Raw genomic sequence first — 24,450 nt, forward strand, 5'->3', positions numbered from 1 at the left:
TTACGCATCATTTTTTAGGTTTCCATTGAAAACCCTGTATTAATTGGCCCTCACATTTGAGGGGCTATAGGTATTAAATGTCATCTTTTAGGAGGAAAAAGATGTGGAAAGTGTCAATGAAGAGTCACTTCAATTATGTAATAGAAAACATGTATCAGAGGCATGTTGCTAACATTTTTTTCGAAAGTCTTCAGAACTCAAAAAATAAGTTCAAAGGAAGTATCTGCTACACAGATTTCTAAAGTATAAAGTTTACGCTAACGTGACTTTCCTGTCGAAAACACACTTTTTTTTGTCCCTTTTGATACCACAGTCAGTAGCCGCTCAGCATCTCCATGGATTTTAGCAGGTAGAGCAAATACTCTCTCAGGACCCACCACTGAAATCTCCAAGGCTTTGCAGCGCGTCATTGGCCCGACACTTCAAAACACTCCCAAAATCCTGGAGATCACCCTGAGAGGGAACATCTGGGGGCTGCGACGGCCTGCAGATGGGAACAGATTGCGCTGTGTATGTGTGTGCAAGTGTGTGTGAGTGTATTTGCGCATGTGTGTGAAAGACAGATTCTAGTTTAGTGTGGTTGAATAAATAGTTTGTAGGGTTGTGATTTATGTCAAACAGCGACTTAAGTCACGTCACTGCAACATGGCAAGGACAAGACTACCTTTGGACACCTTATGAATTAATGGTGTGTAGCTCTGTGTGTCAGTATGTGTCTGTGTGTATCATCAAGTGGTACAGCTTTGACTCACAAACAGTCCTATACAGTCACCAGTTACTGTGAAAAGAAAAGGCTATTCACAGTGTCCAATTTTTTTATTAGATATTACATAAGTTAACATTCTGAATCTAGGATTGGGACTAAAAATCCATGTATAATCCAATATATTGTCATCCTGACTCGTGCAATACAATGATTGTATCGCTAGAACCAAATATCCGTATTTCAACCTGAAAATAATACTGCAATCTAATTAGATTTCCCTTCTACGACCTGCTTCAGACTGGATGCATGACAAGTCCACACCAGCTTGATTTTCATTTCAGCATGATAACAGATTAGACCGCTAATACCGCCAGTGTGCAACTCACATGCTTCTTGCGCCTGTAAAGGTAATAGGATAGTGATTATACATAGACTACAGACATGGAAGAAGCCAGCCAACAGTTTGTATAGATTGATTTGAAGCCACAAGTTTAGGATTTGGATGTGGCTATCTTGTTTTATTTAAGCCATTAGAGACCATATTTGGATTAAAGGGTTGAGTCAGTTGCCAGGGTTTATTCACTTCAAGATCATATTTCTCCAAACCCTCACCCGTAGCTCTGCCTCTGCATCAATTCTACTCTCAGTGAGACCATCATTTGCTAAATGAACATCATCATGTGATGAAGAAGAATTTAAACTATTCAATGAGACCAAGAATTTCTAATGAAAGTTCTACTAAGGGAAGAAATGTAACAAAGTTTGGTTGTCTCCTGAACCAGTTCCATAAAATCAAACTTCATTCCGCAGCCTGTGTAGTTGCCCCTTGATGACCAGTGAAAAGGAGGGAAGCTTATGGCACTTCTGCATTGGCTTCAATTTTAAAGCCAAGAATTTATGACCACTTCTTCTATAGTTTGTGAAAGTGACCTATGCTGAAGCAGTGGTACTATGATGTGAGTCACAAAGTTGCTGGCATAGGAAACAGCATTTTGGGGGTATTTAACATTTTCAACATTTAACATTAAAACATGAAACACTGCTGGTTTGTCTCACTATTCTGTCCCCACAAATCACACCACAGAAAAAATAAACTTTTTGCAATAAGCACACCTTATGAAGAAGCCAAAAAACCTTTATACTCTTGGTACTCATACAATATACTTAACTGCGAAATACATCACACTCTACATAACCATGGTACATCAAGATGATCCACAAAACTCCAGCATACATTCTGTACCAAAAAACACACTTACAAAACAAACACACTGACACACTGTAGATCCATTTCACATACACACCACCCACACATGCTGCTCTTGTAGCCAAGACCAACTCCAACTGACAGCTTAAGCAGATTCAGCTATCTGTTCCCATCAGGTGTGATGACTGGCGTAGCGAGGGGGTTAAATCTGAAACTCCACTCTAAACAGAGAAAGGGGCGGATGTTTAAACAGGTCTTTGCCAACTAGCCAAGGAAAGCAGGACTTTGTGGCCACCTCAGCAAACATCTCGATTAAAAGGATTTACCATCGATTTCTTGGTTAAGGTTACAGTGGAAATATTTGGACAAAAGGTCGCTATCAACATGAATTACCACTGACATGTTTGCACATTTGAAAAAGGAAGAATGAGAGAAAGAAAGCTTAACTTTGTGAAGCCTAAAATAAACAAGACATGAGGGTAGCAAAGAAACAAAGAAAGAGATGGTGGAGATGAAAGTGGGGTGCAGATTTTTACTAGGGGCTGTGAACGTCCCTGATGTGTTTCTCTTTGGGTAGCATGTTGGAGGCCAAGTACACACTAGTATGTGGTTTTCCCAAGGCCAAGCAGATCCAGCTCAACCCACCTCTCTCTTTTAAACACATAGTTATACACCACTGCTCAGAGGGAGGGAGAGCAAGGGTTTTCCTGTTCATGCGGAGAAAAGGAGGGGAGTGGGGGGGTGGTGGTGGTGGGGGGGGGGGGGGGGGGGGGGGGGGGAGAAGAGGTAACCCAAACCACCGAGGTGGCCATCAGGTAGAGCCTAAACCCTAATATTCTCCTTCCTGAATCTCTTAGCCTCTCTCACATTCTTCAACACATTCAAGGGACTAAACACATGGGGTAAGGCGTCGTGCCTGGACTTCGGCAGTTGGGGTGGGGTGGGGTCTGGATGCTGCTAAAGCCTCTCCCTGTTTCTTGACCACATTTTCGTTACATGCCAGTAGGTGTCTGGTTTAGAAAAATAAAGCAGAGCATGGGCCTGGGCCAGGCTCGTATATGAAGCATATGTCTCCTAACACAGGAATTCAAATTCCAAAGGCAGGAATTCAGCAGAACTCTTCAGTTCTACCTAACTTTGGCGTGGAGTTCTTTGGGCCTTACATGTCATTATTTATCTTACAGATTGTTTGAAAATAGCTGCATTACACGGCCTGATTTGTAGCCTTGAAGGGTATTAGATGTAACTGTCACTGTCAGACACTGGGGAATTTGTCTCTGTCCTTATCTGGTATTCACTTTCTTTCTACTCTCTCCATCTTTGTGTCCCGTTCTTTCCTCTTCCCTCCTTCTTCTCATTGCTCTTTTTCTTTCTCTCTGGGGAACATTGTGCAGGCAGGTCGCTGTGTTGCTGCTCAGATCCCAAAGAGGGCCCCACTGAGGAGGGGATATGGATTCCATAAAGCACTCAGCGGTATAAATGTCTCCCATCTACATTTAGCACCTGGCTAAATATTATCACAGCAATGCTTTTGTGATGTCTTCAGAAAACACGTGTGTATTTTATGAAAAGTGTTCTACTGTGCGCAACAATGTGTCAGTGATTGACTTCTCTAAACACAACAGATTATGCTGACAGCAGTGGCAGATTTATTCATGATGATTGAAAAAGTCTTGATTCCACAGCAGAAGGCAAGTTTATTCCTAACATGTTCCACACATTCATGACAAATGATCCTTGAATTGGTTGAATACATGTGCTTCGTCTGATCTTGGTGTTCCAAAATTAGCTATTCAAAAATTTGAATGTGTCCTTGAAGGCTACATAAAAGTTATGCCTAAGAACCCAAGTTCAAGCAGCATCACAAAAAAAATTGTAAATCCAGCAATCCATGTAAAAACCACTGGGCTGTAACTATGTGTTTTCCAAAGCTACAAATCTCCTAGTCATTTAAACAGGAATTTAAATTCCGGCTTAACGAAGTAAATTAAATGAGATGCTATCTGCGCTTGTTTACATCTGGGTTGTCGAGCACTATAGCATTATGGCAGGTAAAATTAACTGGAGCTACTATACTTGAAGCTCATTCAGCAGTGTGTACAGCTTGGATACAACATATGACCAGAATTTTTGGTCAATAATGCAACAATATTAGCAGGTGGTTATCGGGAATAGAATCCCCATAACTACCTTCTAATCATACATTATCCCTTACTTACATTTTCTGTTGCTAATCCCCGCTCGATTGGCTGCTTGTTGCAGCAGCTCTCTCTTTGTTGTTCTTTTTTTTCTACTTTTTTTTCCATATCTGTTTAGTTATCTTTGTACTTGGAGCCTGTCATGACTTTTAATGATTCATTTGTTGGCCATAGACACCAAACTGGCTATGTTTGCAGTGGTGTTTTTACTATTTTTGTTCCTGTGTGTGTCTGGAGATCCTGTGTAGCCATGGTCGCATTGTTTACATACAAGATCAGCTGTTAGCAGCCCATAGCATGTCAATGTTAAACGATGCTAGGCCTGATGTTCGCTGCGAGCTGAGGAGGGAAAAAAAAGATGACATCGACCTGTCCTTTCACCCACCGTTATGGGGAATGTAAGATCTATCTACGATAAGGTGGACGAGCTAACCCAGCACCAGAGGGAATACTGGCAGAGTAGCATCATGCAAACAGAGCGAACACCGGACACGAATGCCACATTGGAAGGATTTCAACTGCTGCGGGTGGACAGGATACAGGAGAGCAAGACTGAACTAACTGGTGAAGAAGGCCAGCTCAGTCCTGGACCCTGTGGAAGTGGTGGCTGACAGGATAATTATGGCCAAGCTTTCGTCTCTGATGGACATTTTTTTTATATATATATAGATTCTTGTTGGAATTCTTATACAATGTTACAATGTTACAATGTCATTTAACAGACGCTTTTATCCAAAGCGACGTACATACGAGAACAAGAACAACACAAGCAAAGATCTAGACAAGAGGAAACAAGATCAGTAAGAGTAACACAGTGCTTCAAGTCAATTTGGGTGCAAGTAGTGCCAAGCAGTGTAAAGGCAATTCATGAAAGTAAATAAAGAATTTTTTTTTTTTCTGTACTGTACACCTTTTTGTTTGCCGCTGTAACTCCATGAATTTGACCGTTGCGGGATGAATAAAGGAGTATCTTATCTTAACTTATCTTATCTTACCTATCAATCTGGTGATCTTAATTCTTTTTTTACACATTGTTCATGACTTCACCACTTCAAATGCAAATTGAAATGGAGCCTCACTCACCTTGAATTGGCTTTCAAAAAAACATTTAATGACAAACTTTGATGCAGACTTGGAGCAGAGAAAGTGAGACCACAGCTCATGCTGCTAAGGAAGGAAGCGACCCAGCAGATCATTATGGACAGCTGTGATGACGTGATATAAAACTTTGATCATGAGGCCTGATGTTCCTCTTCAGTTCTGTGGACTATCAGTGACATATATTAATTTACTGCAGACTGGAACCTTTTTTTACCATTAAAAAAAGACAATAGATCCAGATTAACAACTCCCAGATTAACGTTATGATTCATGTCTCCTCACTGCGCTTCATTATTGTACACTTGGGGGTCACAACTTGTTCCGAGCATGCAGGGACGTGGTTCATAATAATAATGGGGAAATCTGACTTGAAAACTGATAGTTGAAAAGATAGTAAATGTTACTGCCAGCTGGAAAAGAGGCGCCTTCTGTTGCACTAGGCTAGCAATTACTTGTCTTTAATTAATTGCCAGTATTGGTAGGCAAGGGATTTCCAAACCAAGACTGATAAAACAAATACTTTGACTGATGGAGCCTGGTCAGTGAATGTTGGTGGGTATGTTTGAGCCTGGGGCGTTGCACTGACCAAACAGAGATGGAATCTACAAATGACCTCAAAGAAAGTTCAAAAGCAGGATAGAAGGGCAAAAATGGTACCGGTTACGGTTGGACTCCTTGTCTGGATTCCAAACCACTGTGAGAGTATTTGTGAACACCATTGTGTTGATACAACCTCTTATCTGTTTATCACTGTGCATCTGGTACAAAGATGGATCTCATTTGATTCCGTCTGGATGTCAAAAACACCCACTTCCATATGTTGCTTGGGTTTTGATTATGTAATGACTTAGCAACAGCACATTAAGATTTAAATGAAAACACACTTTTTAATGAGGATAGTGTCTTTGGCTACTGTGTATGGGAACCAATGAGCTGCACCATAAGCATGTGACAATCTCAGCCTTAGCAACCCTCGCCTCCAGATGGAATGACTTATAGTCAGCCTTCAATTGCCAGAATGCTTTGCATTTTGGAGTACAACCACAGTCGTGTTTTTGTGATTTTATGATGAGAACTTCTTAACTCAGAGCCATGTTGCACTGTAAAATAATAACTTCAGGCTTACTGGAGAGGCAGTACATGACAGCAATAAAAATGGACAAAGGGGACAACAAGAATAGGAAAGAATTTAGAGTTCTTTTAAGACATTTATTACAAACAAATCTCTGGTTTGTGGAAGAAGATAAGTCCGTTAGCATATAGTATTGCTGCAACGTTACCTGTGAGTCTAACCATGTTTGACCAGAAATCTCATATGGAGTGAAAAAATCTCTATCTAGATAGAGTTTGATAAATAAAATTGTCCCTTTGGTTCAACCAGAAAACCAGTCTCAGATGTCAAACATGCTAAATTTTAATGGAATTTGGGGGCTAAAAAACTATAGAAAGTTCTCGGGTTACCGCAGCTGCACTTTGCACGGTTCCCAATTTGGGAAACAGATTTGGAGGGATGGATCCAAGATAGAGACAGGATCCAGTGGGCTTGTTGTGACCTGGACTACCTCAGCCAGTGCACACTGACATTGATGGAGAAGAAAAACAAAGGGCTGGAGGGAGAGAGAGGAACTGCAGAGGAAATGAATATCTTACAGTAACACATGGTGTGAAAGAAAGAAATGTCTCTCTTGCTGACCTCCTTGTGTTTTTCATTCCTCCCCTCATCCCCCTCCCTCTCCCCCTTTCCTCCTCCACCCCTGACTTGTGCTCTATGCCGATTGAAATATGCAAGCATAATAGTCTGGGAAATAGGATCGAGAGGTTTATGAAGGAAAGTGCATTTGGTTTGGGCCTGCTATGTGGTGTTAAGCCCATGTTGAAGACCAGTGAAAGAGATTTATGCTGTGTGAAGGTAAATTGGAATTATTACTTGAAACCATAATACCATAAAGGGAAATTATGCAGAGGAGAAGCTGAAGAGTTGGAGATGTAATTGTATGATCGAGAGGAAAATGAAACCGTGGTTAATTCCAAGTTGCTCAGGATTTACTAAATGGATACATCGTTTTGTTTCCATTACATGTACAGAGGCCAGACCTCATCCAAGTCAGCTCTTTAATCAATCTTCCATCTAGCATCTGTGACAACTCTATTAAACAATTTTGCCAAATTATTTCAAATCTCTTCTCCCATATCTCATATCCTCGGCTTTAGCCAAAAATCTTTGACAACATGTGATGGCTCCAGTTTCACCACAAAATTGGCTTACAGTAGGATGACTGTTGTCCCCCTTCACTGCAGGACAGCTTTGTTTGCCCTCAATAATCCAGACAAGGATAATTGAAGCCAATCATCTTGCACCACTGACCGCATAATTACTTCTGGGGGTCTGTGTAACAGATCTGTATTCACCAAAGCTTGTATAGAAAAACCAATCAGATTAAATGGACGGAATTGGACACAGATACTGCACTGAAATGCACTTTTTTCACTTAGTGTGAGTTCATTTCTTATTGGTATAATCAAGTAAGAACCTATATCACAGATATTTTGGTCCTTTCCCATGGAAAAAAAACTACACATCTGCAGCGCTAATGACTGCCACACCATATCGCATCTGGCCAATCAATGATGGTAGGCTTTTCATGTACCATCAAACTGGCTATTTCAACAAGTCATAAAACTTTTGCTGACTTGAGAATTCCTTGGTCTTAAGCCAACAAAGCCATTTTCTTGCTATCTATAAAACTTTATCTGGTCAGGAGCTAAAATGTCTAGTGAGCATATCTGGAAATACAGTCCTATGTTTTTCAATGGACTTGATACCCCCTTCTAACAGCAACAATAGACTATTGTCATGTGCAAACGGCATACAGTACACTGTTTGATCTTGCCTTGTGTGACCCCAAATGACGATTTACATTTCCTACGCCCAACACAAAGGTCAAACAAGCGCCTCCCACTTGCCTTTCCTACAGTGCCCTCATCTGTTAGCTGAAGCAGGAAGGACACTCCTACCTTACACCCAGGTGTCCTTAAACAGAGTCATTAAACATGAAATCAAATTTATATGATTCTAAAAGTTTTAAAAAAAAATACATAGCTTGCTAAATATTCATCAAAACACACAAATTTGAGGTATTTGTTCCTGAAAAATGATAGATTTCAAAAACAGAACTGACAAGAAATCAAGCACTTTTAGGATTTAAAAATAACTATCAGTTCCTTGGAGCTGCTGGTAAGTGTGAGCGGCCTACTTGGCCTCAACAGCACAAGTAGCAAGGGCGGGTCTACTGCTGGTGTGATGTGTATTCAAAAACATTACACATCTACTATTTTTGTTGAAAACCCATTTCGCACTTGACGTAAGTGTCTGTTATTTGAAGATGGAAAATTCAGATGCAGTTTTCCAAGCAGTCCTATTTTTAGGTACAGTGTACCTTTTTGAAAAGGAGCTGCACATCTCTTTAAGGAGGTGCTAATGAATGACTCACTACACAGAGTCCTCCACTTTACACTCATCATTCTTTCCTTGCTGATTCAAGAATCCACACCTAACACCAATGACCACAATCAATCTGTTGTTTTCATGGTAGCTTTAAATACTGTATATTGGTGGCCAAGCTCAAGCTCAAATATTCCAATTTGTTTTTATGGTGCAGAAAATTGATTGTGCATTAGCCCCAAAAAATCTTGTTTAACCTCCCCAAACCACTTTATCTTTATCACTCTATCCAGCAGCATTTAATTCACTCCGCCCCATTCCAATCTATGGTCCCTGGTAGTCTAACAAGGTTAACCATTTGCTTAAAGTTTCTGTGAGGAGTTTTTAGCTGGTTATAAAACAGACTGAAATCAACAATGATGCCTCTCTACACCCAAAAATGGTTAAATTAGGCCATTAGAAAGAAGATTATTAACTTCCATTGGTATCTTTAATGCTTTTACCAACTGCAACCACATTGGTGTCACCTGGGTTAATTACTATAAAGCAGCAGAAACAGCTTTTGTTGACATTTTCAACAGCAAAGATTAACTGTGAATGATACTATTAACAGTTTAAAGAGAGCCACTTTCACATGTACAGGACAAGACCAGCAAAAAGAGAAGATATACTGCTTCGGCAGCAGGGGGTGCTGCAATCAATGCTGACCGAAAGTTCCTCACAGGAACTTAAAAAAAACAATTACAGCAAACTCTTTTGACAACTTTCTTATATTTACACACTGCTGTCCAAAACTGAATTTCTTCTGAACAAATTAAACTCCTGGGTTATTATGTTATGTTCTTTTCTTCTGTGCCAATTTCAGTTATATCCTCCCCTGACATGTTTTCCCAGGGTTGGTGTTATTGCTAAAGCGGTTAGTGCTGGAAAACCAAACAAAGCGTGACACAGCACTCCATCACCTCGTCTGATGATGTCATGTTATCATATACACCCCACCTAATCCATGGCCCCACGTTCCTCCTGGCACGTGTTAAAGACTGGTAAGCTGTGGGCAGGTGTGTGTGTGTGTATGTGCAAACCAGTGACATTTTTTGGAGGTTGAGTAGTGACAGGGCATGTTTTTAAGACCCCCCTTGATGTTGTAAAGTTGAACCAGACCGTGCAGCACCAGAGCTGAGCATGAATGGGGGGGTTGTGTCTCTGAACAGTCCACCCTTTGAGCTTCCATTACCAGACCTACTCCAGTAGATCGAGCATTCATGGGAGAGGTGTCGCCATCAGGATGGTCGGTGCCTCTGGCCTCAGGTGTTAGAGTAAATTTAGTCTTGTAACAGAATTCTAGTTTCGACACATCCCATTATTACAAACTATATCAATATAACTGAGATATATTTATGACAATTCCCTAATCTATAGAGTTTTGTGCTAGTTATACAAAATATTTTACAGTTAACCTTTTCTGTTAAAAGGAAATAATTGACATTTCATAACTTAAGTTTTGATTGAGGTCTGGAATAGTCATTTATTTGACCTGAGAGGGCAGGCATTTTTGGACACCCATCCAGTTGCGAGATATGAGACCAAGCAAACCAATAAGTGTTGCAGCGATGGAAGTGGGCAAACAGAATGGTTTAGATATACTTGTAACGGATTCTACATGCGCTAACTAGCTATGGCATTTTTCTTGAAAGCTTCACAACCAGAAACATGGCAAAACTAGGATTATCATTGGAGAAGATTGAGAAAAATGGGCCGAGGTTAGGGCGCAGAAAGGTTTAAAGACCAATGCAGGAACTGGATTATTTTCTCCTGAGGACATCTCTTCACCAAGATGAAAGTGATGACATTTTAATCTTGGTGAAGACATGTCCTCAATTTCCTCATATCACCATACATTTGCATTCAATTACTGTATGCCTGCCAAAAAGCAGACAAAACAGAGATGAACAAAGGAAAAGATAAAAGCAAATAGAAAAAATAAGTGATTTTTGGAAGCTCCCTCATAGTCCGAGTCATGCTTTTGTCTTCCAAGGCACATCTCAGAGGACATCTAGGTCTCATTCACTCAGCTTCAATGGTTTTTATGTCCATTGAAAATGTCCCAGTGGTGCATTCAGCATACCAAGTGCAAAAGAAACCAAATGTGGTATTCTGAAAACAGACTGTTTTCAGTTATTATCTTTCACTTTCCTTTGTTTCTTTGAAATACAATTATGGTTTAACTAATTATGGTTGAATTTCTGAATCGCAGAAACGCTTCATAGAATAAAAGGAGAGGATAGGAAATAATTACATGCTCTCACAACATATTACCAATAAAATGGGTGCATAGTTACTATGAAACATAAACCACAGTGTGCTCAGATGACAGTGGCTGGAAACACAAACAAACAGAAAGAGAATTCACTTGGTGACAATCAGCTTCCTGCTGTTTACCAGAAAACAAGATACCATTCCGCTGACATGAGGTTTGCTTCTAGTCCAGTCAGTACTAAAAGACAATATTAAATATTCGCATGTGGGGCTGTTTGTGGCTGCAGATGTACGTGTGTGGTTGTAACATGGCCACAGAGGCCAAACTATCTTTCTCAATTTTGTCCTGCCTGAAACCATATGACAGACTGAGACTGGCTAACTGATGTGGATGCTGACAGTAAGAGAGCCAGACACTGACCTGCAGCATGAGAGGCCCGGAAACCATCCGACAAAATGCTACACAGCTTTTGACAGCTTCCTCCCTCTTCCTCTCTCAATCTGTCCCCTTGGAGCAGGACCCAGTGGGTGTTTTTGTCTGGGTCAGATTTACAGTAGATCCAAGCACCACTGAGCCAAACCTGGCCTGCTAATTGAAAAAAGGTTTGTGCGTTATGAGGCCCGCAGAGAGCGCTTTCAGCACCTCCACACTGAATGAGTAACGAAATCACACAGGGAGGCACACAGGTGAGGCAGATGCATATAAGTACATGTGTGTAGAGGGAAATTCTCCATGTACTCACACATACACAAACGTCAGTTTTTCAAGGCCATAAAATTAAGAGGAACTTTTGGCTCAGTGTGCACATTGCTGAATGACATGAGCAAGGAGACCGGAAAGGAAAAAGTTGAACATTCAGTTACAGGTTTGGCACGAACATTGCCTTTTGAGAATAAACACAAGTAATTTTGTATGCATGTGTTGTATTCAAAGGACAATAGGAGTATATATGTACTATTGCACCCCCTAAAGCAAATGGAATTAAGTTCAACTCCGTTTCCTAGATTGAAAGTGTCCTCTTTTGAGCTTACAGGCTGCTCAAAAATACTCATTGTAAGAATATATCAAGCTTTGTTAAATCTTGTTATAGGTCCATGTTTTCCTACACCTTACATTTTGTAATGTCATTCAACTGGAAGAATAGGACGTTTATAGCAGGCAATAAAATGACTAAAATAAATTGCTACAGCTTCACTAAAAATATGAGTACTACATCTTTCACAGGCATATTTGAGTTTACTGTGTCTGGTCTCAATTGACCTCTGATTTACATTATAGATCAGGGAAGAGACCTGCTCTATGTATACTTGCCTTTCCAGTGAATACGGCCTATTACATAAATCTCTCATCATCCTGAGGCTTTTTTATCTTTGCCCAGCAGGTGAACAAGCGGACTTGAATTTGGCAGGAATATAAACACTTTGAAGGCTTTAAAGTTGGCCAGACCAAGCACCAAGGACTCCAGTATTAGAGGAGAAATATTCTATACGTGAGAAATACATCACCTAGAGTAAAATTGAGACTATTTATCAGGCTTTGCCATCAATGAAAAAGATGAAAAGAAAAAACAAAACACCAAAAAAATACAACATTGTGCCCAATTATGCTGATTAACAAGGACCAATTTATGATATTTTATTACTCCCACTATAAGCAAGAGATACAGTATGTCTAGAGTCCTTTGCAGATGTCAAGCTTCAGCCAAATGATGCCCCCTTCATGTATCACAATGCAATCAACTACGCTACTAGCTGCAAACAACCTATTCCAGAAAAAGTGGAAAAGAAATGGACCTTCCAAGATTGAGCAACCAGCCAGCTAAGGCAGCGAGACTACAAACAGGTCAAGCACAAGTCAAGGAACTTAGTCTTAAATGCTGAACCTTATAATACCTAATAGAGTCTGTGGGCCATGACCAACACGTTGTATCCATTAGGGTGCAACTGAGCCTAAGGATCCCCAAGCCCAGTTAAGGATCTGATTTGACTGGATTTTTTGAACAAGTCATGACCTTCAAACAAGATACAGAGTAGATGTGAGAAACCACTTTTAAGCCACTAAATGGGGATAAGGAGCTTAATTACATCTGTGAGCATTTCGTCACTTAAAACATGGCAACTAGGATATATGTGCCAGTGATAGAGAATATCAGAATATCTCCTATGTACATGTATCTAGAGGTTGTGGTGACATGTGACAGAGTGTGGGAAGGAGAATCATAAATGAGATGAGTGGATGTAAAAGAACAAAAGAGGGACAGGTTGTAGGCAACTGCCCATAGGAGAGAGACCTCTCAGATAATCTACATCTGAAATCTCCTAGGGCCATGTCTGTGGATGCTGCCAACAAGTGATACCTGTAGTTCCTACAAACCTCAACATTGGTGATGGTCCTTTGCAGCTAGAGAGATTGTCAGGGTCAGGGCCACTTTCGCACAGCTGAAAAGTGCTGGGCCAGATGGCATTCTGCCTGAGATGTTAAAGAAAAGCATCTTAACAATGTTATCCTGGAGATTTTCAATCTAGCACTGCTGAAAAACAATAAGACAGATATTTGCTTCTCTCCAATATCATCCAAGTGCTTAAATATGGAGATCTCTCAGATCCTGACAACTAACAAGTGCATGACCCTGAATGGCTTTAGCAAGGAGTTTGACATCCAGGGGAGGGGGTCACAAGGGGATAGCCATGCAACCTTCATCTTCATCATAGTTCAGGACTATGCACTCTAGTAGGCAATAGATGGGTAGGAGCAGGAACTTGGCCTTACTATAACACCAAGACGGTCTAGGCGATTCCTCACTCCATGAGAGACCTGGACTTGAGCTGGCCATCTGACCAGTTGGAACAAGCACAGGAACCTATATTTAAAGTGGAGACAGAATGTTCCAAGGTTAGTCTCGGCAAAATGCCAAGGAAACCGTGGTCATCATCTACAACATCCTCCCAACCATGCAACTCAAAGGACAACAGGAGGTACTGCACTAAGAGGTCAATGACTTTGAATATCTTGGTTCATGCATTAGCACAGGGCAGAGCAGAACAAGGAAGTGAGAAATGCAGGACATTTAGAGAAAAGGGTCTACAGAAGAAGACTTTGAACTGTTTAGTCAGTGTAGGTAAGTCCAACTTCTCTCGCCATACACCAAGCTCAGCGTCTTCTCCGCCACTGCAGAGTTCACTCTCATACACAGATGGGAATGCTGGAACCTGAAGTCCACCCTGCAGAAGTCTCTGGATGGATGCATCACCAGATTGCTGCTTCTGGCCAAGGACATTGACCAAGACGATGTCACCATAAAGGAGTTGTGCGGGGGGTTAACAAGGGTGCATGGGAACCTGGCATCAAGGAGGATGAGACTGGCTTGTCATCGCCAGAGACACCAGGAGCTTCCAGCCAGTAAGCTGGTGCTGTGGGAGCCAACGCATGGGCATCAACCAAAGGGACGTCCGGCATTATCATACATGGCTGTTCTCAACAGAAAAACTGGCACAGAAAGCACTGGCAAGCTAGCCAGATGCATGAACAATCTGCATGACTGGAAACTGGTTAGAGGTAGTAAAAGAGGTGTTAAAAGGGCGAGATGGTGGCAAAGTATAGCTTCAAGCCAACAAGGCAGAACAGTGTGGTGTTTGCATGTATGCCTCTCATGCTATGATAATGTAAAACACACACTAGGACACCCTTACTACACCGTTGTGGAGTCCAATGTAGAAGTATAAAAGCAAAGTGATGGAGGAACTGTTGTAAAATCGCAATCTGTAAAGGGCTAATGATGGCTGTCACAACATTTTTTTCTGGAATTTAAAAGAAAAGAAAGAAAACTTAATAATTATGCCATTGAATTTGATTGTTCTTCATAGGTTGAAGACAACCATTGTTCCCATAGGATGAATCCTGGCTCTGGTGATACCCTGACTTCTGATGTGCTACCTGCAGGTAAAGTACTGATATACAGTGAAATATACTATAGAATGGCCTAAAACATTTTACTAACAATTTTTTTCTGATCAATGCATACTCATTCAGTTTGTTTTTCCCTGACCTCTTTTGCATTCATGGTCCGGAGAGAACATCTATTAGACATACTGTTGTTTTAATAACTTTTATGTCCTCAGGAATCATAATTTATCACCACAGTCAAGTCACATTTTTGTCCAATGCTTCTCTGACCAAAACTAAGACATTGGGCATTGTTCCTTTGCTGCACTTTGTATTTCAAGCTGATGGCAAACATTACCACACTAAATGAAGATGGTAAACCTGTTTCATACTACAAAATAAACATCACTTTATTAGCATATTGTGAATGTATAAGTATCCAGTTTTGCATTCATATTTCTCTAAAATTAAGTTTTACAGCTGCAATGATGGTAATCATAGGAACAGATTTCATTTTAAATTCTGATCAATTTTTTCAAATTTCTGGAAAAAGTAAAATAATAAGTCTTTAATGAATAGTCAGAACTCACAATTCACAGTATCAGAGCACTATCTGATTATTAAAATGTTGGGATACTACCAGCCCTAAGCTAACATGGGAAGTTATAACTGTCAGCATTTTTGTGCAAAGCATGTCCCCAGTTGAAAATAATAAATTTCTTCTACTTTGTAATTAAACGTATTTAATACCAGTCAAATAGAGCTTAACATGCCCTATCACACATCTCCTACCTTCAGGTTTTTTTCATAAAACTTAGTCCACTTGGCAAAGTCCAGTCAGCTTCTTCTTCTAGTATGACAGCTTGAGGTGTTTTATATGGAAATTCGTAATCACGGATCTGTATGTCTGGCCCACATAATATGACATCCAGAACCCTTACAATCACAGACTGATGTGCAAAGTGCTTACTGTAGGCGGATAATAAATGACTTGCTGAAGACATAAAGCCTTTGAGCTTGTGTATAGATTTATGCTGTCTTTACTTGGAAATCGTGATGCAATGGTTAGATAGTCTGCATGGGATACTTGCAGCATCAGAAATACACTGAACTTATCACATAATGGGTTGTTTTGTCACTCAAAGTTTTTAATGTGACACACATGGCAGGTTCATGCTTGGCATGGGAGAAAGGTCCAGTGCAGCTGGTTTGCAGCTTCTAGGCAGCCCTGTGCTTGGAGAGGGAAGACTGGTTGGATTTCAGTCCAGGGGAAACCAGGACTTTCACATTCTTGCTTTTCATTTTGTATTAATGTATTTTTATTGCTTGGTAGAATGATATAGATATACGCTTACATGTGTGCATTTGGAGGAAAAAGCTCTGGAATAATGAAGTCTAAGGTGAGGTGCCGTTTAGCCTCAGGAAAAAGCCAGTGTATTATTACATGACACCTCTTTTTTCTTTCTCTTCCACTTATTCTCCCTGTTCCATCTTCAAGAAAGGCTGTTCCAAGCTGGAAAGTTCTGACGCTGTTACATAAACTCCAGCTCGAGCGGCTGCGGGGTCAAGAAAAAGGGAAGAAGAAAGGGGGAGAAAAACAAAACAAAAGTTGAGTGTACTATGGGAAAATGAGGCACAAAGATAAAAAGGGTCTGGAACGGGTAAAACCTGTATCATCAGAAATGTCTAAAAACTCCTCTTCATCAGATTCTGGAGAGAAGAGGAAGAACAAAAGAGCAAGAGGAAATTGGAAGCAGAGCAAAGGCAGCTTAGCAGCTCCCATCCAAAAAGCCTTGAAGAAAAAGGGGGAGGAAAAACTAAAAACAAGGCATTAAATGGCTCGACTGCGTCCAGGGCTCCGGCTAAAACCCTGTGAAACCAGCCAGGTCACTATGATACAGAGAGAGACTGAGCTTTGGACGCTTTTCAACCCAACATGTCTCCTTACTGAAAAGATTATTTTGTTTACACAATTCCCCTGTGATGCTTGTGATCTTGGATTTGTTGTACGTGGTAAGCTGGGTCTGATCCATACTTTTATTTTTGAAACTTGAGAGGTGTTTTTTGCTGTATTTGTTTCTCATTTCATCCTTCCTGCCAACACTCCTGATGACCCAACATAACTACGGGAAGTCTAAAAAGTTCTCACTTCCTATTGAATGCACCGTTCTTGCTGAATGGTTCAGCAAAGCATGAGTTATTAGATTTATAGGAAGTGCTAAACAGTTTGTCTGGAAGTGGGTGATGATTCATATTCCAAATGGCTTGCAGATGCTGTAGCAGATTTCACTGGGTACATACTGTGGCTGTATAACAAATCAACTCATAATTACCTCTAAAAACCACATCCACGTTTATTTACTGGGGTGTTTATGAAGATAAAATCCCAAACGAACATCCCCTTCAAACCACTGAATTCACACTTTCACCAGGATGTGCTTTAGTCAATAAGTGTAGAGCATGTTGATTATGTAACAGCAACTCTTGTGTTCATGGGAGCATTTCTTTTAGGTGTGCACCAGAGACACGCTTGTTAAATCAACCACTTCTTCCCACTGCATTGCTGCCTGGGAACATTATTCAGTCTGTCTGGGATTTTTAGCATGAGTACACTTGTTTGCTGACTCATTGCATTCTCTTCAAAAAGAGTGCTGTCAACCTGTTGTCCTGTCAGCTCTTTCCTCTGTCCAGACGAAAACATCAACAGCTGCGTCTTCAGTCAGCCCTTACCTCACCTGAGAGGCAGCATCTTTCCCATCAGATGCAGGGCATTCCTAAACAGTATTAGTTTTAGAGACCATTGGCTTTCCTTTCATACACTGGTAGAAACAATAAGACCAAAAATATTGAGAAAGAGGCAGAGTAATTGAATGAAAGTGGCTGGTGGAAGAAATAAAGTGGGACATTTTGAGATGGACTGAGTGGAGGCAGAAAAAAGAGATGCGGTATTCAATAAGCACAGGTCAATACCAGTCTGTGCGCTGGGCTTTACTGTCACAGCGTGCCTTTCACCATTTGTTTCCCATAAAGACCACATGGAAACGTTTAGTTGGCTCAAAGCAGATCGGCGCACGTTGTCTAGAGCCCGTAACATTTGCTACTTGTTTTCCGGGTCTGTCCTAATAAAGTTTTCTCAAAAATATGGGAAAGTGAAGTGAATAATATCAATGATAACACTATAACACGTACAATACATAAAAATATGGCATGTCTGAAGCACTTCTTCACGGTTTTCAGAGCCCTAAGTGCCTCGAAAACAACTTGTTTTTTCTTCCTGTTTTCATCCTGCGACAACATCTGCACTCTTTTAGAAGAAATAGAAATCACAGATGTAAAAGTTATGAAGAGTGAAGTCATAATGTAGCTTTAGCACGTTTGTAGGCTTGATACACTGTTTAAAACTGTGAAACCTCACATCACATACTGGTAGAAACGATGGGAGAGAGAAAATGGCCTTTTGCGTGTTAGCACAAGGTCCTTCTAGTGTGCATTAACACCTATTTGTGAGTACAGTGGTGGTAATAAATTCATCCTCACTTCGGCCTGCGTGTACAGTATGTGTGTGTGTGTATATATATATATATATATATATATGTGTGTGTGTGTGTGTGTGTTTGTCAAGTCAAATTCCTGAAAGCATATGGCAGAGTAATAGAGGTTTTCACAAATACACAAACCCAGCTGTCCATCCATCCCCCAGGTACAAGGCTCTAATTCTGCCAAGTCATTTACATTGAGCTTCTGCACAAAAACTATTTCCTGCCCCCTTCCATCCAACATCCACATCACAAGCCTACAGGGTGCACAGATACATGCACGTAATGTGTTGAGAGCTAAACTAATGGCTCGCCAGGCTTATTGCACGCCGATGGCTGTCGGGTTGCTTCCACTTTCCACTCTTTATCCCTCTAAATGAGCACTACCCCAGACAGAAGTCGGCAGGGGCTTAAGACAGTAAATAATACCAAGAAATCCCATCGTCATACATCTTTCCCAGGATTATACGGTACAAAGAGTGCATGTTGTCATCGTTTGTCTAATCTCCAGCCAAATCAAAGCAGAAGATGTACTGGCTCAGGCCACTCTGCTCAACTACTGAACTTCTTTGCTCTTCCCATATTCCTTAATCTTAAAATGAACCATTTATTTATGTTTTCTGGCAGCTCTGGCCTTTACTCCCACAAATAAGGGAATGTATTTCCCTCACAGTACCCATCTTTGGCCAAAAAATGCTATTACTACCGTAGTTAAGCTATACACTTAGAACAAACCTGACCACAGAGGACCCCAATGTAAACAGCAACCTCTGGTGGCGCTTTAGAGAACTTTACTCCAAGCAGCTGAGTATTTAAAACTGTAAAGCAAGAAATGAGTTCATGTAATAGCAGCTATAAAATAGGATGTGTAGAGCCTGGAGGTTTCCAGCAGCTAATAGCTGACAGATTTTTCCAAAAGGAAATCCCTATCTTATAATCTCATCCTCTAAAGTGCTTTCAGCAGACTCTTGAGTTTGGTACAAATGTTATTGTAAGGTTACACAATAACACAAAAAAAGACCAAGAATAAGAAAAACATTGTTAATGTTTTTGTGGTATCCAGACCAGATTTTTGCTGCTAAAGAAAGACCAGAGTTTGATATGTGTGTGCACGTGTGAGCATGTGCTGATGAATGGCCACCTGTGTTTTCAGTTATTGACGAGGTGTGTACGGGTCTAAATGAGAGGTTCTGTTCGTTACTTCTGCGTTAAGCCATTCACAGGGGTGATAACTAGAACCAACCACTGGTGGTTTTTTATTTATTTATTTTTTTAAACACACTCGGCCACAAGCACACAGATTACTTCCATGTTCCCTGAACAAACACGAGAGAGGCATTAGGTTTGTTATTGTTTGCCTTCGCAGAGCGGTTGCGGTAATCAAAAAGAACTACCGCTTCAATGGGGCACTGAAGCAGAGTTGACATGGTGGTACAGAGGACACAGTGTGACTGCATGTGTGTATTTGTGCATATTTGTGATGTGTGTGACTAGTTAATACAGTTCCAGGTTGCCCAATGGACATGTTACAAAGTCTAACCACTCTTGCAAATACATGAAAAGAGCATCATATTCAATAGATCACCTTTATTTGACATATCCATCAACATAAATTAACATGCCTTAAAGTGGTGGCAATATAGAGTATAATTTCTAATAAAAAAAACATTGAAATATTTCATTGTAAGGTTATTTCCAGCCTTGAAACAAAGAAGAACAGTCTATACAAATGAAAAAAAAGACATCTTTTCTTTTACCATCAACTGAAGAAACAATCTGCTCTCTTTAACAGCAACAGCTGTCAGTCAGACACAGACCTGAAAGAAGCAGGGCCATGTTATGATCGTGTTTTGTGTTTCATTAGTGTACAGGATGTTTTTTATAACCAGGGATTCTCAATAGTCTCTTCTTATTCCTGGCATTTGTCTCAGTAAACACACAGGAGATTAGGATGCTAGATATTGAGGAGTGTTTTCTTATATTTTCGGACGGTAAATTGCAGATCCATCCATCCAGCCACTGGTCCATTGGCATACCATCCTTCATGATGTTCTGAGTTCAGTTGATTGATCCTTTCAGTCAAGATGTGAAGGTGTTCTCCCAAAATGAGACACTAGAAGTTGAGATATGTTTTTTTTCTCATCATTCATCTCCTGCGGGGAGATTCTCTTCGATCCTCTTGATAAACTTCATGCGGATTTCTGTCACATTGTCCCCTCTCAGAGTGTCCTGAGCAAATCTCACATCCACAGCCATCTGGACCTGTGTTAGAAAAATAATCATTGATTCCTTTGTGCACAAAAAATCAATTCACCTTAAGTTTAAGTGAAGAAATGCAAAGTGAGTAATGTTTTCCTTCATATTAGTTCAATCAGACTTTTGCTATACTCAAAATATTTCAAATGTATACCATTGATTTCCCCCTAAAGATTGAAGCATAAGTGTACCATACCATCTCCAGGGCTCCCCTGAGGACTCCACACAGCAGGTTGGAGTAGATCAACGTGCTGTGGTTGTCTGGCAACTCCACAAAGTCAACAAGCGGGTTGTTCTCAAGCATGAGGGAGAATTCATCTCCTGCTGGGCTCCAGTTGGTCACACTGGGGGTGATTCCCAGGTACATCTTAAATGCAACCTGACAACAACAACAACAACAACAACAACAGAATGGTAAGGAGTGAATAGAAAAGAAAACAGTGTTGGATTATTCAATGAAAACAGTAATGTGTGATTTAACATACATTATGCTGGCTAATGAGGCAGCAGGTTTTTCAGATGCTACCGCTAGTTACAGTGGCTCCAACCGACTATAGTACATTAACTGCAGATTAGCATAAAAATGTGTCAAAACAAGTATTTTTATAATTAGCAGTAATCATTGACTCATTAATGCAACTAATAATCACCAAACCAGTGAAGGTGTAAAACTGATAACCAACCCTGTGACTGTAGCCAAGCTGTTCCTACAGCTCCTACAGTTCCATCACCAAAATTGTTTTTCTACAAGCAAACATGAAATAATTACCTACACACACCTGTTATCTGTTGCTTCCTCTGCTCTGTTGTACTTTGCCCCCATGATTTGTCACAGGAGGGTCGCATGCCTTCTCACGCTTGCAGTGTTCTTTGCTTACTGTGCTCTCGCCAATAAAAGTATTCACTGGTGTCACAGTGAGCCTTCCAAAACCACTGTCCCATAGTGGCCTTTCTCTTGCAGACATGACCCTTCTATTTACGACCAGGAGCCAGGTCCCAGAGCTAGTGTAAGGTTACATCTGTGGAACGACTCCACCAGCAGGCTGCAGCCTCAACTGGAGTGCTGAACACACTGTCAGGTAGCATGAGGATACATGTTCGAGAGTTAAACTAAGATAACCTGCACAGTGGAACAGACTGTATAATGTGCATCACCTCTATTAAGGATGAGAACACCGATTTTTAGAAGGATGCCGACATGGACTGAGTCATAATCATCATTCTCTTCTATGATTAGGATGTTTCAACACAATCATTTTTAATAATCTGTCTTTTCCTGTCATCTCTCAGCCTCCTTGTTCCTGCGTTCATATTGGAAGAAGTCCACGGTCATGCTCTGATTGGCCCGGACCCTTCCAATTACCTTAGCGATGACATCCGCTGTTTCTCGGAAATCCTGACACCTGCCGATGCTGGAGCGCGCCAGAAAGTCTTCTATGAGACGGACTCCAATGTTATAACCCCTGTTAAAGAGAGGGAGGGAGAAAAAAAGAAAATACTGATGAAAAGTGATGGCAGAGAGATAAAGGAAGAATACAAATGTTCCGACACATTTTGCGATCGTACACTTGGCAGATGCCGAAATTATGATGGGAAAGCCATGGCAACTGATCCTCACTGCAAGGTCTGAAGCCAACTGAGGCGTCCCAGTCCAAACATGGTGTGCCTCGGACCAGTTAGCGGGCGACTGGCAGAGTGGGCACATCAAACTCACTACCTTCTAAGGCCAGGTAAGATCAGGCTCACCGTGATTAGCTTGGAGAGAGCTTACAGTTGCTTCACGACCAGAAAAAGCAAAATAAATCCAGTCCAAAGTCCTGTCAGCGTGACAGGATGTTATGCATTTTTTCAGGTTACAAACCTATAAATTCTATCTTAATCTTATTTAAAGGAGAACTGTATCCAGCAGCATCTTCCAAGAATTCTTCTCTTAAAAAACACATACCAGTGTTCTCTTCTTCAAAGCCCTGTTTAAATTCAGAGAGATAACAAGACCCCGGGGGAACCTCTGACATACAAGTGTTAAAATGAAAGCTGATTATGTCATGTCTCTGTATGAGTTTGAGTCAAAGGTGTTATGGAGAGGGGCTGGCAGAATGTGTCAGAGCAGTGTGAACGTGTTGAGTTAAAAAAAAGGAGAGATCATTACTCCTCCTTTGGTCAAACAAGAGAAGACACACTTTAACATGTGGGGGCAATGCAGGTCCACTTATGTAATCAATGTGTGCAGAGGATATACCACTTAGAAACACACAGAGAGCAGGAGTTCAACAGGAGTGTGCAAAATTAGTTGGATGGTTTGTTGGTATGAGTAAAGTTTGGTACTTTTGCAGCTTTTATGGTGTGTACTATGATTTGAAATTACAAACACACATACCACAGTTACTTTTTCAAGAGCAGCCTAACCCTAGTCTCACTTAAATCCCTCTTTGCATATCAAGAAGTATGAAACAACAGAAGTAAGATGAAAATAGATCCGGGCATTTATTGGCACAAACAAAAGTGACTGGACAAAATGCTTTCTGTGCATACGTCAGTAATAAAATGATCTGCCCTTCAATACCACAACAGCAGTTCCTTACACACCCTCAACAATGACATCATGTATAAACTAAAGTTGGATGCATACAGATGGGAAGACTTACATCTTGTCCAGCTGTTTATTGACTTCCTCGTCATTCTCATAGTCTTTACAAAGCTGGGTGACCAGGGCTCCATAGGTTAGAGTGAACAGCTCAGAGTTCTAGGGCACAAAAATAATAATTTGTTATAATATCAATCATGAAGCTCAAAATTAAATGATTCACAATAGCTTTTCTACTTTGGAGAGGAAGACAGCACAGTGTGTTCTTTGTGTAACACAAATAAAAACATGTGTTTATATATTTAGTTATCCTTAGGTGATAAGAGGGATGCAAACAAGTTAGGAAGATAATGTAACAGAAACAGAAGCCCTAAGCAGACATGAATCTATGCATTTTATTTACTGCATTTTCTCATGATAAGGCAGTTTCTTGAGATCTTGTTCCCATTACAATCATATGTAAGTACATGATTTTAATTAGAGCTACTCCGTTCATTTTTAAAACTGTTAATTTATGTAATGTATGGCCACACATATGGTTGTGAACACCACTTAAAGAAGCACATAAAAACAGACCCCAGGTTAATAAGGTTTCACAGAGCTCTGCCATGTTTAAGTTGTTTGAGTGAAACCAAGTTTTACAGATGGTTCAGATCAGTAATAATGCTAGAATATCACACCTTTAGTTTGCCCTGGTTTAGCAATGTTTGCTATACATTTTTCAAATAAATGTTTTTTTTTAAAGCATATCTTTAACGTAAAATGATCTAAGTGGAGCCGATGAACAGTTACCCAGGCTTGCTATCTAGCTTGCATGCTACAACGAAATGCACTTCCTTTCAATGCCATAGAAAAATGAATGAAATAGTTATCCCACTCATTTAAAAGCTTAAACGTATCTGGAGACATGTTTGAAAAAAAAATATGGAACTGATGAGTGGCCTAGCTCGCTGAGAGGTGATGTATCCGGTGTTTGGTTAGCTTTCAAGCTACATCTAGCATGTTTTCTATTCGGCTAATGTTAATCCTGCGGGAGTCGCCTACCATCTTCTTGCTGTCTGTTGTTCGGTTGGATTGCCTGGACATTGTGGACAGTGTTACAGGATTACACAGGTGGCGACCCGATATTAATCCTTTATTTATTTGATTCTGGCTGAGCAGATATTTCCGTAATCAGCAGTTCAGTCACGCACTTCCTCTTTCATCAAACAAGCCAGATTCACACATGAACTTCCGGTTGAGCCATTACACCCACATACCTGTAAACAGTTACTTACACAT

At 40.6% G+C, this 24,450-nt stretch overlaps 1 protein-coding gene and 1 long non-coding RNA gene across 2 annotated transcripts; both read right to left on the minus strand.

Annotated features, from left to right (window-relative positions):
• Positions 1-1,825: 1,825 nt before the first annotated feature.
• Positions 1,826-13,773, minus strand: LOC117827536. The gene is made up of 3 exons (XR_004634235.1): positions 13,681-13,773; positions 13,285-13,380; positions 1,826-2,134 (listed from the first exon to the last, which is right to left on the minus strand). It is a non-coding gene; the product is annotated as an uncharacterized LOC117827536 (long non-coding RNA).
• Positions 13,774-19,656: 5,883 nt separating this feature from the next.
• Positions 19,657-24,396, minus strand: trappc3 (trafficking protein particle complex 3). The gene is made up of 5 exons (XM_034705048.1): positions 24,214-24,396; positions 23,231-23,328; positions 21,949-22,048; positions 20,782-20,964; positions 19,657-20,591 (listed from the first exon to the last, which is right to left on the minus strand). The coding sequence occupies exons 1-5, from the start codon at positions 24,253-24,255 to the stop codon at positions 20,472-20,474; spliced, it is 543 nt and encodes a 180-aa protein (XP_034560939.1). The 5' UTR covers positions 24,256-24,396; the 3' UTR covers positions 19,657-20,471.
• Between the last annotated feature and the right edge of the window lie 54 nt (positions 24,397-24,450).

This window comes from Notolabrus celidotus, chromosome 16 (genome assembly GCF_009762535.1).
Source record: "Notolabrus celidotus isolate fNotCel1 chromosome 16, fNotCel1.pri, whole genome shotgun sequence".
Classification (NCBI taxonomy): domain Eukaryota; kingdom Metazoa; phylum Chordata; class Actinopteri; order Labriformes; family Labridae; genus Notolabrus; species Notolabrus celidotus.